Below are 18,893 nucleotides of genomic sequence, written 5' to 3'. Positions count from 1 at the left end.
CTGCTCCTTTTCCCCTTGCTGCCCCTCCCTCCTCTGCTGCCCCTCCCCCCTCTGCTGCCTCTCCCCCCTCTGCTGCTCTTCCTCCCCCTGCTGCTGCTCCTCCCCCTCGACCTGTCCTCCTCCTTTGTGTCCTGGTGTATTTTTCAGTGTTTCGAAATGTATATCCTGTTGGGTGACTCTAACGGTCTTGCCTATAAAATAGGGTGATTCCAAAGAATTGAAAGCGAGTCAGCAGCACTTAGCGGTATTGCATCAGCATCATTTGTTGCAGAATCAGAGGTCTGATTGGATGAGCAGAGAAATGGCACGCTCCTGTGTCTCTCAGCCTGCTCTTACCAAAGGAAGACAGGCTGTAGGTTCAGGTCAGAAGATCCGCATTCCTGCTGTTTCTTAAGTTGCTCCCCAAATTATCCTGCATTTAGTTTGCTTAGCATTTGGCACATAGCTGCTTTGCTTCTGAACCCTGGCATACGTCTTGCTTTTCCCTTTTATTCTTGGCAGAGTGATGCTTTTCCGTTGTGCCCCAGACTCTCCGGGTCTCCATGACGCTGGGCCTGAGGATAATCACCTTTCTCAGGAAGCTCTCACTTCAGATTTGGGCCGAGTGTTTGCTTGTCTTGGATCAGAACTCGATCTGGGATCCCTCCTGCCGTGGATCCAGGGCTTCTTGGTTTGTGTGTCCTTGGCTTTGGATTCCCTTCTTGCTTTGTTAGGGCGGCCTCGTGTGCTTCAGGGACACTGGCTGGGCCAGAACCGTGTGTGGTCTGAAAATGCCGTGTCTTCCTCTCAAATCGGATTAGCCGGGAATAGGATTATGCATTCCAGTTAATTTAGTTTGTTTCCCCTTCATTTTGAAGGCATTGTCCCATTTTCTACAAGAACCCCTTATGCTTGATGAAAAAGTTTGTTGTTGAGCTTTTGTCTTTGTTTTTTCACTCCATCCTGGCATATCTTCTGAACTTTTAAAAAAATCAGCTATCCTTTTGGAGATTTTTAATATGAATTTCAAATAAGTTCTTCTAGTCATCTTTGCGGATACTAATTATAATTTTTTGGTTTTCTTTTTAAAAAAAAATCCTGCTGTGCAGTCTCTGAAATACATATAACCATCTATTTTTGATTTAAGGGAAAGCTCATCAGTAGCTCGCTTTTCTTCTCTAACTTCTTGTAATCCTATCTTAAGCTTTCCTATTCTGTCCACCACATCTTTTTTTTTTTTTTTTTAAATGATTTTTGTTTTTTCCATCATAGTTGGTTTACAGTGTTGTGTCAGTTTCTACCGTGCGGCAAGGTGACCCCGTCACACATATTTGTATACATTCTTTTTCCTCACGTTATCTTGCTTTATCCTAAGGGACTAGGTATAGTTCCCGGTGCTACACAGCAGGACACTGTGTCTTCTGAATGTCTTTTTCAGCAGTTCCTATTGGGTATTTTCTTTCCTTAGACCTATTTCCTATCTACCAATTCCCTCAGCAGCTGGTTTCACGTGCTGTTTTGGCTGTTGGTTGTCTCTCACACATGTTCTCTGTCTCACCTTCCTACGTGGTACCACCTCATGTCCTGTCTCATCTCGGCCCCACCGTGTCACTCCGCATGTTTGTTTTGCTCCAGCCACGCAGGGCTCCTCGCTTTCCGCAGGACGCCCGGCGCTCTCTGAGCCTCAGGCCCTTGGCTCATGCTGCTCCCTCTGCCCAGCGCGTACGTTCCTGGCCCCGGCCGGCTGGCTCTTTGGGTCCCTCCGAGGGTGTTCAGAGGGGCGTCCTCGGGAAGGCCTTTTCTGGCCACCCTCGAGGCCCTGAGCCCCTCCTTCCCCACCCAGCGCCTCATCCCCTTCCCTGCCCGCATTGTCCTTCTCGGCCTGCCTTCTGACGTGCCACACGTTAGGGACCTGGCCCTGTGACTGCTGCAGGCTTCATGGCCTGGGAGGCTTTGGAGCCCCCCAGTGCTGCTCGTCAGCTTTGCACATTGGCGGGGTCCTTACTCTCTCACGCGCTGAGGTCACCGAGGGGCAGGTGGCGTCTGTTCTCCAGCTCCACCCGGACCTGGCGCCCTGCGGGCCGAGTGTGTGTCTTTCTCACCATTCACCCTGCACTTGGTGGACGACAGGCTCTCGTGTCTGTCCTGACGGGGTGTTTGTGTCGTAGGCGAACCTTTACCTGAGCGGAAGCCCAGCACCAGCCCGTTGTGTTTTGGCTTGGGCAGCAGGTGGGCTGCCTGGGTCCTCCGTGTCTTCTGCCTCGCCTGAGCAGGGCTGGCACTTACGGATGGCTTTTTGGGGTTAATGCATAGTTTTGTTGAACTGAGGCTTGACGTCTCCTGAACTCAAGCTGCACCTGTGCCGATCCCGCCTGGAGCTGGGCGGGTCCGGGGTCCAGTCCTGCTTCGGGGGCTCCGAACCCACAGCCTTTCCAGCTGAAACAGCCACCCTCACGGCCGTGCTTTCTTCCCTCCAGAGATGCGGCTGGGAACACCTTTGACCTCTCGTCCCTGGCAAGGTACAGTGACAACTGGGAAGCCGTCACGCGGACGGGGGCCACAGAGCACTACCTCATCAACGTCTGCAAGTCCCTGGCCCCGCAGGCCGGCTCAGGTGAGAGGTCGCTGGGGGCTGGGGGCTCGAGGGGCTTTACAGGGGAGAGCAGGTTAAGAACGGATTCTTTGAGGGCGCGTGACTCTCAACCCATGGGTGGTTGGGCCCAGAAGCAGCAGGAGGAGTTTTCAGGGCCTCGATGACCGATGCCTGGTGTGGCCCAGGCTCTGCGGGGAACACCACAACCGTCTGGGCCCGTGAGGAGGTGGAGGCAGGTGGAGATGAGCAGGGGCGCGTCCTTCTCAGCAGCAGGCGGGAGGGTGTGAGAGGGAGAGCTGGGGAGGCGAGGCCTGTCCACACTTACTGGGAGAAAGTGGGTGGGGGTCTTGTGTCGATGCACCCAGACCCGGGTGCCAGCGACGAGGCTGGAGGTCAGCTGTCCCCGTGGAACCAAGAGCAGCAAACCACAGAGACCTTGGTGTCACCCACAGCCTGTGGGATCCAAGAGATGAAACTTGTCCCGTTTTCTGGGGGTTTGAAGCAGCCCCCCAGGTCTTATCTGGCTCAGCTCCCAGGGGAGCCTGGTGTCTTTGGCTGTGGAGAGTGATTTTTGTCCTCGGCGTGGTCTGAGGCTGTGGCCCACTTCCCCTTGCCTGGCCAGCCACACTGGGGACAGCGAGGTTCTTCATCCGCGGGATGGGACTGGTTCCTTCCCAGGGCAGAGGGCTCGGCCGTGTCGGGGCCTGGGAAATCGGCCGTGTCTTGGTAAATAAAGGCAGCACACAGATGTGGGCCATTTAAAAGGTTCCACGGGTGTCATTGGGGTGACTCAGCGTCATCTTGCTGGGGGTTCAGAGGTAGAGCTGCTGGGCTCTCCCCACACCCCACGCCCAGCACCAGGCTACCTGCGGTCAGACGGTGTTCAGTGGAGGGAGAGCTCGTGCGGGTGGCTGGCCTCTGACTCGCATGGCCAAGTCGCAGGTATCCGGAGTGACGGTTGGCATCACGGGTCCTGTCGGCCGTGGACGCCCTGGACTGGACGGGTGCGGACGAGCACGCCTCATTGTCCGCTTGTGCGCAGAGCCCTGCCCTCCGGAGGCGGCCGTGTGTCTGCTGGGTGGTGCCAAGCCCGTGAACCTGGGCAGGGTGAGGGACGGCCCGCAGTGGAAGGACGGGGCAACCCTGCTGAAGTATGTCGACGGCGACCCGTGTCCAGACCGGATCCGGAAGAAATCCACCACCATCCGCTTCGCCTGCAGAGAGAGCCAAGTCGTAAGTGACGCGGCCACTTCGGGCTCGGCGCCGGTCCGGGGCCGGGGACACGATGTCTCACCCTCTGGGGGTGTGAGTTGAGCCCAGGGCCACACTGCCAGATGCCGGCCGCGGGAGTGCGGCTCGGCCGTGGGCTCCGTGGAGCCCCTTCCTCCTGACTCCCTGGATCCCCGCCCCCGGCAGTTCTAGTCCACAATTAGATGATTCTCATTGAATGATCGGAGGCTGGAGGGGAAACTGGTATTTGCCGGCCTGACCTTGGTCTTCATGGAGGCAGTTGGGTGAAGCAGGAGGCTGGGCGGACCCGCTTCCAAGGTCGCACCTCCGCTTCCTGGTGTGTAACTCGGTGACATGCCGCCCTAAGCCGGCCCCCAGTTAACAGCACCGCCTCTGCTTATCCTGCGGACGTGTCGGGAGGTTAGAGACAGGAGGTGTGAATTGCCAGGCGTCTTGTCTGGTGTGTGGTCAGTACCTGGGCTTCATCTCACCTCCGGGGTGGCTTCTTCCCAGCGGGTCGGTACCTGCAGTCAAGCGGGCATGGGCTGAACTGCTGGCTTCTCTGGACTCTCTTCTCAGCATGGAAACAGCTCTGCCTGGAAGATAAGGTGTGAGGTTCGGGTTGCAGCTGAAGTGAGGTCCAGCTGGACCAACCACTCAGCATCAGGACCAAATGCTACCTGTCCGCTGCCCTCAGCCGGGCAGGGGAGGAGGAGCCCAGGGCCGCTTGGAGCCTGAGCCCGCCTTCTTGCCGGGCGGCTGCTGAGGCTCCTCTTGGGAGCCTGTGCTGAGGCTTAGCCTGGATCCCTGGGCTCTGCTGCTGTCTGCACACCTGAGCCCACAGACCTGCTCAGCCCTGTGACTCAGCAGGGAGGCTCACGGCACAGCTGACCGGCACGTGGCGGGGCTCTCTGCGCGGGCTCTGGGGTCGCGCTGCCCGTGGGACTGTCCTGGTTTGGCCGCGAAGCCAGTGTGGGGTTCATCCGAGAAAGAGGGGACCACTGAACGAATCTTAACTCACTCCCTGGGGCGAGATGAGCTTGAGAGACAGGGAGCGAACCTTAGTCCCTCGGTGGAGGGACTAGTCAGTTCAGGGTTAGTTCTCGTGGCGGGTTATTTCCTAGTGGATTTGGGGCAGTCTCACCCTTGACCCCATGTGTGTCGAGCCCCCAGGGGTGTCTCAGGAACAAACCCTGACCCTTTGCTTTCCTGAGTCTGCCCTCGTCCCATGAAGATGGTGAGACATTTCACGTGCTGGTGCGTCGCCAGCGAGCTTCCGCGTGCAGGTCAGCGTTGTCGCCTGTGACGGACGCGCGTCTGTTCTTGGCTCGTAGAGCTCCAGGCCCATGTTCATCAGCGCGGTGGAGGACTGCGAGTACACCTTCTCCTGGCCCACGGCGGCCGCCTGCCCGGTGAAGAGCAACGTGCACGACAACTGCCAGGTCACCAACCCCGTCACTGGTGAGGGGCCCCGCCGGCCACCCCCCCACGATGAGGGACCCTGCCAGCCACTAATCCCCTCCCCCAGCACAGACACACACACACATGCACGCACACACGCACGCACGCTGAGGGACCCAGCATGAGGCCAGGGAGCTCAGCACCCTTGGCAGCAGCTTTCTGTCCTGCCCAGCATGTTTGCCCTTTTCTCTGGGGCCTGCGCAGGCCTGCGGACTCACAGTTCTCCTTCAGTGAGAAGAGACTAAGCATCCCCCTGAAAGGCGGGCTCCCCGTAGCTTCTGTTCTTGGGGGTGCAGGTCGCTAGCTCTGGGCAGACTGAGCTGGTTGGAGTCAGCCTAGCCTCCTGGTACCTGTCAGAGTTCCTGTGAGGGCATCTGGGTGACCTGCACTGCATCTCAGCACCGGCCCCGCCCCCCGGCAGGTGGATGGCGGCGGGAGGGGTGCCGTGGGCCTCCAGAACCCCCGTGGTTGCTGTGGCACAGCCCAGGAGGGAGGAGGGTGCCGTGAGCTGCTGCTGTGGGGCAAAGGTGGGCCATTTCATGACTTTGGGGACTGCCGGCCTCGTGGTACTTTCTGGCTGGTCAGGAAGGGTTTTAGTGCCACGTCCGTGAGGGGGCAGTGGTGTGTGACCAGAGGTCAGGAGGCCCGGTGCCAGCAGGATCTGCAGGTGAGCATGCTGGTGACGGGCCTTGAGTCCCAGGTCCCTGGAGTCACTGTGTCCTGGCTTCATCCCCTTGCAGGACACCTGTTTGACCTGAGCTCTTTAAGCGGCAGGGCCGGGTACACCGCCGCTTACAGCGAGAAGGGGCTGGTTTACATCAGCGTGTGTGGGGACAACGAGAACTGCGCCCCTGGCGTGGGTGAGTGCCCCCGCCTGCCCCACCCCCCAGCCCCAGCCCAGGGAGATCAGAGGCCTTCATCTTCCAACAGCGGCAGTCAGCTGGGGCGGGGGATTCTTAACCACATAATAAAATACTAGATGGGTGATATTTGCTAAACCACATAGGACACTTAAAATCCTGAGTGTTAGCTGTGAATTTAAAAATCTGGATTTGCTGCCACGTCTATAGCCCTAAAAAAGGCAAAAAAAAAAAAAAGCCAGGTTTGCAGAAAGTTCTCGCCGGAAGATGAGTGGTTTGACTCCATGACAGTGTGGTTCCCCTCCCCCTTTCGCGCTGGGGACAGGGGCCTGCTTCGGGCAGACCAGGATCAGCGTGGGCAAGGCAAACAAGAGGCTGACCTACGAGGACCAGGTCCTGCGGCTGGTGTACAAGAACGGCTCCCCCTGTCCTTCCAAGACCGGCCTGACCTACACGAGTGTCATCAGCTTCGTGTGCAGGCCCGAGGCCGGGCCCACCGACAAGCCCGTGCTCATCTCGCTCGACAAGCAGACGTGCACGCTCTTCTTCTCCTGGCACACGCCGCTGGCCTGCGAGCAGGAGGTGGGTCTGTGGCCGGGCACGTGTGGCCTCCAAGAAACAGCCTCTCCAGTCCTCCGGCTGTTCACCCCGCCCCCTAGCATGTCTTAGCCGCTCCCGAGCCCCCGGTGACGCTGGGTTCAAAGTACCTCTGTTAGGTAACCAAGCGTCTGGGGACATGGGAGCAATAAAAGCACAAAGCATGGGTTGGCTTAAAAATCTCGTGGGTTGGAGTTCCCGCCGTGACTCAGCAGGTTAAGAGCCCAACCGGTATCCATGAGGACTTGGGTTCGATCCCTGGCCTTGCTCAGTGGGTTAAGGATCCGGTGTTGCCGCGAGCTATGGTGTAGGTCGCAGACGCGCCTGTGGCTGTGGCTGTGGTGTGGCTGGCAGCTGCAGCTCCGACTGGACCCCTAGCCTGGGAACCTCCAGATGCCATAGGTGTGGCCCTAAGCAGAAGACGTCTCGTGGGCAACTTAGCAGGGGATGGGCCCTTCTGTCGTGGACGCCCGTGGGCGCCTCTGCTGTCTGGCAGGTGGAGTGCACTGTGCGGAACGGCAGCTCCATCATCGACCTGTCCCCCCTCATCCACCGCACCGGGGGCTACGAGGCCTTCGACGAGAGCGAGGACGCCGCCTCCGACACCAACCCTGACTTTTACATCAACATCTGCCAGCCGCTCAACCCCATGCACGGCGTGCCCTGTCCCGCCGGAGCCGCCGTGTGCAAGGTGCCCGTCGACGGGGCCCCCATCGTAAGTAGGGGATCCAGGGGCAGCCCTGCTCCGCAGGATGCTTTATCCGTCACCTTCCCCTCGCGTTCCTTGCTCTCAGAGGAGAGGCCCTCAGGCAGAAGGAGCAGGGAGTGAGCCGGGGCGAGCATCACCTGAGGGTTTGGGCCTTGAGCCGGTGGCTGCCGATGGCCCCTGGGAGGCCTTAGAGGCGAGAAGATGAGAACGTGTCTCAGCGTCATGCTCCGTCTCAGGGACGTTGACAGAGCGGGCTTTGTTGGTTACACACAGGTCTTGTGTCATTAAAATGCTTGGGGGGTGCGAGCACATTCATTGGCAAGTGCATTGTGATGAAGAGCATAAGCCGCTTGCCAATAGCCAAGTATTCTACCTGGAAAATTTCAGTTTCATGCCAGCATTTTTCAGTGTAGCTTTGGGTCTCTAGAAATTGTCAAGTGTCATGTTCGTGTCTTGTTAAATTCTTGGTATGTTTTATTTGAAACACATCTCAAAAGTGGTGTCTTTCTATCTGTAACCTTTAAACAGCAAGTCCTGTCACAGGGTACCTAGGTGTCCTGTGAAAAGGTGGACATGGGAGTTCCCTTCGTGGCGCAGCGGAAATGAATCCGACTGGTATTCATGAGGATGCGGGTTCGATCCCTGGCCTTGCTCAGTGGGTCGGGGATCCGGTGCTGCCGTGAGCTGTGGTGTAGGTCGCAGATGCGGCTCGGATCTTGCATTGTGGCTGTGGTGTAGGCCGGTAGCTGTAGCTCTGGTTTGACCCCTAGCCTGGGAATGTCCAGGTGCGGCCCTAAAAAGCAAAAAAAAAAGAAAAGGCCGTGGTCTGCGGCATTGGTGGGGAGAGGTGGTGGGAGTGGGTGGGACAGTTGGCCATGATGCAGATTTGATGAAAGCACAGCCGTGTGGCCAGGACGCACCGGTGTGTCATTCCGTCTGGCAGTGCAGGTGGGATCCACAGTGAACCTCTGGGAGGTCCATGCTGCTGGCTCTTCCTGCCTGGCAGCCTTTTTCCAGATTCAAGAAAATGCAGATCCTTAAAAAAAAAAAAAGTTTCCATTGTGGCTCAAGCAATAACGAACCTGACTAGTATCCGTGAGGATGTGGGTTTGATCCCTGGCCTGCATGCATGGGTAAGGATCTAGCATTGCTGTGGCTGTGAGTCGCAGATGCAGCTCCGATACCACTCCTAGCTTGGGTACTTCCATATGCCGTGAGTGCAGCCCTTAAAAAAAGAAAGGTAAATAATGGAGGAAGTTTTCTAATCAGAGAGCGTGTTGTCACTGTGCTCTAAACCTTCCCACAAGCTGAATGAAGCGCCTCGTGGCTTCACGTGTACAAACCCTTTTCTGGCTGATCACCTTTCTTTCATTTGTGTATTTGTTTATATGCTCAGAAATACTTGCTGAGCAGCCAGCGTGTGTGTGCCAGGTGCTGTGTGAAGCAGCTGAAGGTGGTGGGAGTGAACAAGTGTGTGCCCTGTGCCCCCAGAGCCCACGCCCTGGCACTGCTATCTCCCAGTCCAGGGCTGGACTGGAGGAGACAGGCAGCTAGTGGGTTCACACCTCCCACGGTCAAGGTGACAGGGACGGTGCAGTGTTCCTCATGTGCCCGGAGAGAGGGGTTCCCGTTGCCTTTAGTCTTTGAAAATTGACCAAGAGTAGAACTAGAACCATGGTCACTGTGCAGCGGGGAAACCGATAACCACAGGCAGACACTTAGGTGGCCCTTTTTTGTCAGGACTTTGCAAGTGAGTCGCTATTAACCCACTTTCTATAGATGCTACTCATCTTCGAACCTGATGACATGGGATTTTTGCAGTTCTGTAGGAGCCCGTATTCTACAAACCCCGGGAGCAGTTAATTTCCTGAAATGTTTTTGCTTTTGTCTTTGTTTAGGATATTGGCCGAGTCACAGGCCCGCCGATCCTCAATCCCATAGCCAATGAAGTCTACTTGAATTTTGAAAGCAGTACCCCCTGCTTGGCGGACAAGCATTTCAACTACACCTCATTGATTGCGTTTCATTGTAAGAGAGGTGTGAGCATGGTAAGTGAGCCCTGTTTAACGGTGCAGGAGCTGAGGTGTGGATCAGCGAGCCAGAGCCGGAACCCGTGAAGCGTGTCTGCCGTGCCTCATTGCGTATGCCAGTGGTGCCTCGCATAATTTAGAGCCATTAATTTAACCATAAACTAAAGTAGCCTGAGTGACCGGGGCACATTTTGCACCAGGGGCTTGCTGTGGTTGAAAAACACGAGCTCCGTGAGCATGGAAACGTCTTCACCTTTCCCACCCGTTGACAGAGGGGCCGGGTTTGTTTTTCTCTTTCTTTGAGCTATAACGTAACTGTTTTTGTTGGAAAGTCAGACAGACGTTTTGGCAGCTGCATCGCTCTGGGCGTGATGCTCATGTCAGAGGTTATGTAGCCAATGAAAGAAGACCTGCAGCCAGAGTAGCTACAGCACGTTTGTGCATCCTCCTTTTAAGGAGGTCATTGACTGTTCTTTTTTGCGCATTTCAAGAATGGCGCTGGCTTCGGTTAAAACACACTTTTTCTCATAAAGAGGTAGTACTTTTGTTTTGCCTAAGTTTTCTCTTGCCCTCCCTCTGAGAGGGAGAATGGGAGATAAATTGGTAGATTGTGGCTCCTGTTTTGCGTGGACTCAGAAGGGCTGCCTGCGTCACTAGGTCTGCAGGGGCAGCTGGGCCCCTACCCACTGCTCAGAGGGCGAGCCCTTTGCTCCAGGCAGCCTGGCTCTCAGCCCCTTCTCTGTGCTTTTGAAATCCATAAAGCTCTGAAAATGTACAGTGCTTTGATGTGAACGCACAAGGTTATGTGTGGTCTGTATTTGAACCTAATAATAGTCATACATTTTGCTATAGAAGTGTTAAGGTCCCTGTTTACAGGATTGTGTGTGTGTGTGTGTGTGTGTGTGTGTGTGTGTGTGTGTGTAAGAGAGATATACCCCAGATTGAATTCTAAGAATTCTAAGGCTCATCGGGCCCCAGGAGTGCAGGTGGAGCTCACGGTTCTGTGACATGGCTTGCCTTTTCAGTAGGTTGGCTTTCTGATCTCCTGGTCTGTGGCAGGTTTGTGAGGGAGAGGGGACTGTGGCTGCCAGGTGTGGGTCTGTGGACCGTGGCAGTGACTTGGCAGCAGCCTGACAAGGAGGGCTAGTACCGTAATTGAGAGACGAGGGGAAAAGCAAACCCTTGCTGTCCAGGGCCTCTGCATAGAGAGGACATGTCCCCGTCCATGTGGGGTGTGAGGGTGATGCTGAGGGAGGGCGGTGAGGGGAGCTGTGATTTGGGCTCCCGTGTGTCTCTGAGTGTGTTTATGGGTTTACGTGGGCGTGTCTGCACACACAGCCCTTCCCTGGCTCTGAGCAGTGGTGAGCTGAGAGTGGCTGGTGTTTGTGGGTGTTGGAGAAAGGCATGGCACGCTGCATGTGTACTCAAGTTGGGAAAGAGTTATGCCAGTACCATATGGTTTTGATGACTGTAGCTCTGTAGTATAGTCTGAAGTCAGGGAGCCTGATTCCTCCAGCCCCATTTTTCTTTCCCAGGATGGCTTTGGCTATGCTGGGTCTTTGGTTCTTCCAAACAAACTTGAAGATATTTTGTTCTAGTTCTGTAAAAAAGGTCCTTGGTAAATTGACAGGGATTGCATTGAATCTGTAGATTGCCTTGGGTGGTATAGTCATTTTGATTATATTGATTCTTCCAGTCCAAGAGCGTGGTATGTCTTTTTTCTCTGTGTCATCTTTGGTTTCTTTCATCAGTGTCTTGTAGTTTTCAGAGTACAGGTCTTTTGTCTCTTTAGGTAGGTTTATTTCTAGGTAGTCTATTCTTTGTAAAGTGATGATAAATGGGACTCTTTCCCTAATTTCTCTTTCTGATTTTTTGTTGGTATGTAGAAATGCAGTTGATTTCTGTGTGATTAATTAATTTTGTATCCTGCGACAGTACCAAATTCGTGGATGAGCTCTACCAGTTTTCTGGTAGCGTCTTTAGGATTTCCTAGGGATAGTATCCTGTCGTCTGCAAACAGTGATAGCTTTACTTCATTTCCAATTTGGATGCCTCTTATTTCCTTTCCTTCTCTGATTGCTGGGGCCGGGACTTCCAAAACTACGTTGAATCGTGGTGGAGAGAGCAGACGTCCTTGTCTTGTTCCTGACCTTGGGGGGGAAAGATTTTGAAGAGATTTTCTTCTCTTAGGTTTTGGAGTCTTTAGTGGAAACACTTTCTCCACTTAAGTTTCTAGAAAAACGGATGCTCAGCAGCTAAGAACGAAATTTCTCATCAGTCTCTGGGGCTGTAAATGTGCTGCTTTGTGTTTGTACTACTCGGCCTTGAGCGGTCTGGCCAGGTGTCGTCTCATCCTTTCTGTAAAGTCTCAGTTTCTAGGGGCACTGAGGGGAGATGCCCCGGGGAGCTGATAGAAGCCATGGCAGGAGCAGGTCTGAGTTGCACACACTTTGAGGCCGTGTCACTTCAACCCTCCCGCACCCCTTCTTCCGTTGAGCTGGAAGCGGGGAGCACGGAGACCAGCTCGGTGCAGGGAGCCGGGAGCTGGCGGGCCCGCCTGTGCCGTTGGAGGCTTGCAGGCCGAGGGCGAGGATGGAGAGGCCCCCGGGGGTCACCCAGGGCACCTGGCGGCCCCCTGCTGGGAGGAGGGCAGCGTGAGGGCGCCGGGCTCGCCCCATGTGGGTCCCCAGCCGAGCTCTTCCTTCAAACAGGGGACGCCGAAGCTGCTGAGGACCAGCGACTGCGACTTCGTGTTCGAGTGGGAGACGCCGCTGGTCTGTCCCGACGAGGTGACGACGGAGGGCTGCTCCCTGACGGACGAGCAGCTGTCCTACAGCTTTAACCTGTCCAGCCTCTCCAAGAGCACCTTCAAGGTGAGAGGGCCCGGAGCTGCCGCCGCCTGGGCTTCGCTGACGCTGGTGTTTCAGAACGTGGCACCTGTGGCCGCTGGAGGATGGGTGGCCACCGAGGTAGCGTGTTTGGTGGGCTCGGGGTCGGGCTCGGGGGAGGTCCGTCTTGCCCCGCGCCGGGTCCAGGCTCGGCCTGTTGGGGACTCTGGACGGCGTGGGAACCAGTCACGGCTCACTCCTGAACGCCCGAGTTGTGTCTCACAGTTTGGGGAGATCCGTTCCTTTTTTTTTTTCCTCCCAGTTAAAGTATAGTCGATTACGGTGTTGCATCATTTTCTGCTGTACAGCAGAGTGGCCCGGTGATGCATACAGATACATTCTTTTTCTCCTATTACCGTCCATCATGTTCTGTCACAAGTGATTGAATGTACTTTCCTGTGCAATACACGGGAAACCCATCGCCTGTCCAATTCTAAGTGGGCTGGTTTGCATCTGCGAACCCCAGACCCCCCGTCCCTCCCGCCGCCGCCCCTCCTCCTCGTCAGCCCGGGTCTCCATGTCTGTGAGTCTGTTTCTGCTCTGTAGATGGGTTCCTTTGTGTGTCCCATTTAGATTCTCCACGTGAGTGATATCCTGTGGTATCCGTCTTTCTCTTTCTGGCTTGACTTCACTTAGCATGAGAATCTCTAGTCGCGTCCATGTTGCTGTAAATGGCGTTGCTCTTTTTTATGGCTTAGTGGTGTTCCGCCGTGTGTATGTACCACATCTTCTTAACCCATCCATCTCTCGGCGGACCTTTGCTGCATTCCGTGTCTTGGCTGTCGTGAGTCGTGCGGCTGTGAACATGACAGGTGCAGGTATCATTGATGGACGGCAGTTTCATCCAGATAGATGCCCCGGGGTGGGATTGCCGGGTCACAGGGTAGTTCCGTGTTCGGTTTTCTGAGGAACCCCCGTGCTGTTGGCCCTGGTGCCTGTTCCAGGTTGCACGCCCTTTTCTCCACACCCTCTCCAGCGTTTGTTATTTGTTCGCTTGTGGGTGACCGCCATTCTGACAGGTGTGAGGCGCTACCTGAGTAGTTGGAGTGATTGTTCTTTAGGGCTTTGTGTGCATTTAATGCCCGGTGAGGGCGGGGCTCTCCATGTCACAGATGGAGCGTGGAGGCTGTTCAGGATCGTGCGTGTGCCCAGGTGCCCATAGCGGGCAGGGCCTGGTCTAGTGGGGTCCTCCCTTTGGCTCGTGCTGACTGCAGTGGTGCGTGGAGGGATCTGGCAGGTTGCCCCTGCCTTCGGGCACAGCTGGGTGTTGGGGGGCTGGTCTGGCCCCAGCCTGAAGGTCCTGGACTGTTGGTTATGTCCACGAGGCATGGCCACATCTCTGTGACGGAGACGTAACCGTCACGGGGCCGTGGACCAAGCCCATGAGATCCAGCGCGGCCCAGAGGCCGGCAGGTGGTGAGAGGTAGCTCCTGTTCAGAGAGCTCCCCTGGGCACTGGCCCTTCTGAAAGGCATGTGGCAGGTGTGAGCCTGCAGAGGGTGGGGACAGGGAGGTGCAGTATGCATGTCATTAGGTCATGGCCACTCGGTACCCAGGTACTGAGTCCTCAGCCCTCCCAGGTTACAAGGGAGAGACTAGGGTTCAGGAAGGGGGCCTGAGGTCGCAGCTGGCTCCCTGCCACGGGCCTGCAGGGACACGGCCAGCAGTGCGTGCTGCCGCCAGAAGGCTGGGCCTGGGCTGGGGGGACGGGTGCAGAGTGGACGGGGTATCTCCCGCTGGAGGGAGGTCAGGGCCCCAGAGGAGGAGCCGAGCCGAGGTTCCCCCTCACAGCCCGAGGACGCAGCCCCCACTCTCTGGCACGAGCCCCCCCCACTGTGCTGGCCCCTCCACCTGGGACCTTGTCACAGCCGCGGTGGTGCCCTCTCTCCAGGTGACTCGAGACTCGCGCACCTACAGCGTGGGGGTGTGCACTGCCGCCGCGGGCCTGGACCAAGGAGGCTGCAAGGACGGGGGCGTCTGTCTGCTCTCCGGGAGCAGGGGGGCATCTTTTGGGCGCCTGGCATCCATGAAGCTGGATTACAGGCACCAGGACGAGGCCGTCATTTTAAGTTACGCCAATGGGGATAATTGCCCTCCAGGTAAGTCTGCAGTGGGTGAGTTTCCCATTCCTGGTACACGTGAGAGTAGACCTGGCAGCGGGGAGACAACTGGGGAACGGGGCTCCGGTGAGCGGGGGGCCTTGGCGTGGGCGCCGCGACATCCATCCCAGCAGCCCCGGGTGTGTGTGGGCGCTCAGGCCCGAGAACTGCTCGTCACGGTGTGTCCGGAAGGCCTGGTGTCCCCACGTTAGTCCCGGTGACTGCAGGGCGCAGCCAATGCACTGCTGATTGTCGGGGTCACACAGATTTCTTCTTCTTTCCAGAAACGGAAGAAGGCGACCCGTGTGTGTTCCCCTTCACGCTCAACGGGAAGAGCTACGAGGAGTGCGTGCTGGAGGGCAGGGCCAGGCTCTGGTGCGCCACCACCGCCGACTACGACAGAGACCACGAGTGGGGCTTCTGCAGACACTGTGAGTATAGACCGCGCCGCCCCTGGGCCTGGTCCAGCACCAGCCCGGTGTCTGGGGAGGCCTGTTGCGTGCACACACCTTCGTGGAGGTCTGAGTTAGTGGCCGCAGTGCTGTTGCGTGGCACCTCCACTCGCCTGGCTCTTTTCCGTAAAGAGAGCCCGGTTTTCATTGCTGCCTGGAACGCGTTGCCTGACCATGACGGGGGCTCAACAGAGCGGGGCGGTGGGCGCGTGCGGATAGTCAGCTCCCCCCCGCCCCGCCCCGTGTCCATGCATCAGTTTTCAGCACCAGTAGTGGTTCATGTTCACACTCCACGAATGTACCACCGCCTGGGGCCTGCAGGGTGGGGAGGGGGTTGTCCAGATGGCAGGGTCCGTCCCTGACCGCTGCTCTGCAGTGGGCCCGGGCCAGGGCTGGGGGGCACGGCCAGCCGGACCGGGGCCCCTGCTGACGCTGTGTGGGAGCCAACACAACACGCAGGAAAGTCCTCGTGATGCGTGTGGCACAGACTGATATGCGTTCACAGGGCAGGCGACGGGGTAGACGCAGGGGCAACGACTTTGCTTTTGTAAATAGTCATGAGGTGTCTTGGCGCCGTAAGGAAGTAGAACGTGAAACGTACAGGGTGTTCCCGTAGTTGTGTTTTGAGGCTTATTAGGACAGGACCTTTCTCCTAGGTTGTTGGATGGCATCTTTCTAGGTAATGACAGGTATCTTGTTACTCTTTTAATTTTTTGTTACCACTCATGCAGTGATCACGTACAGACTACCTGTCTCCCGAGAATCGAGAATCGGGCTGGTGCTGTGGGCTAAGGACCGAAGGGGGCGTTCTCGTGGTGGCTCAGCGGGTCAGGAATCCCACATGGTTCCACATGCCATGGGTGTGGCCCTTAAAATTAAAAAAAAAAAAGAATCCTGCACGGCTGTCAGCCTGGGAACTGGGGCTCCCATTCAGCCGCTGGCCTGGGAACCCCGCGTGCCTCACGTGCGGCCCTAACAGGGAGCAGGAGGGGAAGATCAAGGGAAACCGGAAGCAGAGATGGAGACCTCGGGCCTTGCAGGAACCTGGTCTCTTAGGGTTAGATGTGTGTGAGTGAGACACCGCGCCACGCGCGAGTGGCCCCGGGGCGGACAGGGTCACGCGGTGCTGACACGGGGCAGGGGGAGGCCAAGGACGAGTGTGGGGCAGGCTGGGGTCTGACGGTCCCCGTGGCTGCCCCCAGCAAACAGCCACCGGACGTCGGCGATCATCTTCAAGTGCGACGAGGACGCCGACGTGGGGCGGCCCCAGGTCTTCAGCGAAGTTCGTGGGTGCGAGGTGACATTTGAGTGGAAGACAAAAGTCGTCTGCCCCCCGAAGAAGATGGAGTGCAAATTCGTCCAGAAACACAGAACCTACGACCTGCGGCTGCTGTCCTCGCTCACCGGGTCCTGGTTCTTTGTCCACGACGGGGCCTCGTGAGTGCCTCCCTCTGCCCCCCTGCTCTCGGGAAGCAGGGCCTGGCCTTCCCGATGGGGCCGGGCTCTCGGGGCTGCATCCTAGACTCCAAAGGTGGGAGACGCTTAGGGTGGCCGGAGAGCCTCTGTGTCCCGGGAGTGCCCCCCAGGTGTCCGCTGGCCTGGCAGGTGGTTTGGAAGCAGAGGTGAGCGGAAGTGGAACCTTTAGAACCAAAAGAGCCTGGTGCCCAGCTGTTGGCCTAGTGGCAGTGATCTCGCCGGGGTTTATACGTGGGAGGGGCAGCTGCCCATGGCTGGGTCCGTGGGGTCACGAGGCCCACGTCTCCCGGCTCTGTGCTGTCCACTCCCTAGGCTGTGCCAGCCGCTCCATGCATGGAGCCCTCCTCCCAGCACCCCGGCATCCTTCGGTCTTCACCGCAGAGCAGGAGCGTGGGCTTGGGGTAGCTGAGCGGCCTTAGTGGTAAGGCTCAGGCCCCCTGGGGCGTGAGCCGCTGCCTGTCCAGACTCTAAACCATGCACATCTGAGGATCTGCCTGCTTGCCTGATGGGCCCCTTTCCTCAGCAGCTGGCCACCTGGCCGCCTCTGTCTGGGGATCTGTTTCAGTGCCCTGTCCAGAGGTGCTGCCAATCTTAGCCATCACCCTTTTCTGAAAGGATGGCCAGCCCTGCCCCCAGTGCGTCGGGACAGACCTGACCTCGGCTCCCTGTGTCCTTCTGCAGGTACTACCTCAATTTGTGTCAGAGGATATACAAAGGGCCCCTTGACTGCTCGGACAGGGCCAGCGTCTGCAAGAAGAACCCATCGGGTAACGTCCAGGTGTTGGGGCTTGTTCACACACAGAAGCTGGACGTCATCGGTAAGGCCTGGACCCGTGTCACGTGGTCACAGGTGTCGTGTCTGAGCTGGGACGGTGAAGGGGTCTCTCGTGGAGGCGGGTCAGCACTGGTTTGGGGTGAAACTTCCAGATTCTGTTCCCGGGCACTTGGCACGTCCTGGGGCCTGAGAGCCAGTTCTGCTCTGTGACCTCCCGAGACTGTGGGCGAGAGCGCGGGTCGGCAGTCTGCTGGTGGTCTCGGGAGGGTGCTGGTCCCCAGGAGAAGGGCAGGGTGTGTGGGGGTCCCGAGTCCCTGCTCCAGCTGTGGGCCAAGTACCTGAGTGACCCAGGCACATGTGCATCCGGAAAGCCACATGGTGACACGACAACCTGGTAAAGACGGTTGGGGGTACGTTTTCTTTGTAATAACCTTAATAATTTGGAAATGTGGAGTTCCTGTCGTGGTGCAGTGGAAACGAATCCAACTAGGAACCATGAGGATGCAGGTTTGATCTCTGGCCTCACTCAGTGGGTTAAGGATCCAGCGTTGCCGTGAGCTGTGGTGTAGGTCGCAGATGCAGCTCTGATCTGGAATTGCTGTGGCTGTGGTGTAGGTTGGCAGCTGTAGCTCTGATTCGATTCGACCCCTAGCCTGGGAACCTCCATATGCCGCTGGTGCGGCCCTAAAAAGACAAAAAAGATAATAACAATAATAATAATAATTTGGAAACACATAATGAAGCTTTTTTAAGTGGTTTCATTAGAAAATTCATCTTGCAATTGGTTGTTCAATGGGGGTGAAATATCCTTTCTTTACTAAAAGGGAGAGACGTTCTCAGTTTAGGACCAGTCAGGGTGTGTTGGGAGACAGAAAAGAAAAATCATTCACTTTGCCTGTTAGGTTGGAGTAGGGCCCCCGACTTGTGATTAAACCACAGAGAGGAGTTGCCTGGTGGCCCAGTGGGTTAAGAGTCCAGCATTGTCACTGCTGTGAGGCTAGGGGTTGAATCGGAGCTGCAGCTGCCGGCCTAGGCCACAGCCACACTGGATCCTTAACCCCCTGAACGAGGCTAGGGATCGAACCTTCGTCCCATGGATACTAGGTGGGTTCGTTTCTGCTGAGCAGCAACAGGAACTCCAACGGGCACTCGTTCTTGACACGGATTTTGATTTCCGACACGCCCCGGTTTCCGTGACACACTGGAAGTAACGCCGCTGAGTCGTGTGTTTCAGGTGACAGAGTCGTCGTAACTTACTCAAAAGGCCATCAGTGTGGTGGGAATAAGACGGCGTCCACCGTCATCGAGCTGACCTGTGCCAAAACGGTGGGCAGACCTTCGTTCAGCAGGTGCGGGCGTCGGGGTCCCCAGGGCAGCTGCACAGGGCGGGTCGGGACCCTCGGTTCCCACTCGGGGTTGGGCGTGAGTGCAGCAGAGAGAGGGTGATGGGGTTTCCACGACGGGGAGGAGACCGGCGGCTGGGTGGGGCAGCTGTGCACCGTGTGCCGGGCTCCCCTGCCCAGGGCTCCCCGGGTTGGGGGCTGGAGCGTGCACGAGACTGAAGGGCCTTGGTTGGCTGCTCAAGAAGCCTGTCTGGGACCCACCGGCCGGCGGGCGCCTCCTGGGCCACTCCTGGGTTATCCTGGAAATTCCGCCCCCGGTGCTGGCGCGGGGTAGGCGGGCCTTTGACCCAGAGGGAGCGTGTGAACTGCCGCTTGTGAACAAACCGACTCCTGGAAGCAGGG

The 18,893-nt window shown here is 57.2% G+C and overlaps 1 protein-coding gene across 1 annotated transcript in view; it reads left to right on the top strand.

The window, feature by feature from the left end:
• IGF2R (insulin like growth factor 2 receptor) overlaps positions 1-18,893 on the top strand; it is a 102,996-nt gene that overhangs the window by 73,982 nt on the left and 10,121 nt on the right. Inside the window, 13 exon segments of the mRNA NM_001244473.1 lie at positions 2,457-2,593; positions 3,615-3,805; positions 5,137-5,263; positions 6,004-6,123; positions 6,449-6,705; positions 7,217-7,435; positions 9,328-9,477; positions 12,171-12,332; positions 14,238-14,445; positions 14,730-14,876; positions 16,100-16,334; positions 17,055-17,191; positions 18,383-18,497. Coding sequence (NP_001231402.1) covers positions 2,457-2,593; positions 3,615-3,805; positions 5,137-5,263; positions 6,004-6,123; positions 6,449-6,705; positions 7,217-7,435; positions 9,328-9,477; positions 12,171-12,332; positions 14,238-14,445; positions 14,730-14,876; positions 16,100-16,334; positions 17,055-17,191; positions 18,383-18,497 — 2,205 coding nt within the window.

This window comes from Sus scrofa, chromosome 1 (assembly GCF_000003025.6).
Source record: "Sus scrofa isolate TJ Tabasco breed Duroc chromosome 1, Sscrofa11.1, whole genome shotgun sequence".
Lineage (NCBI taxonomy): Eukaryota > Metazoa > Chordata > Mammalia > Artiodactyla > Suidae > Sus > Sus scrofa.
Note: the sequence above shows the minus strand (reverse complement) of the source record. Positions and strands in the feature narration are given on the sequence as shown.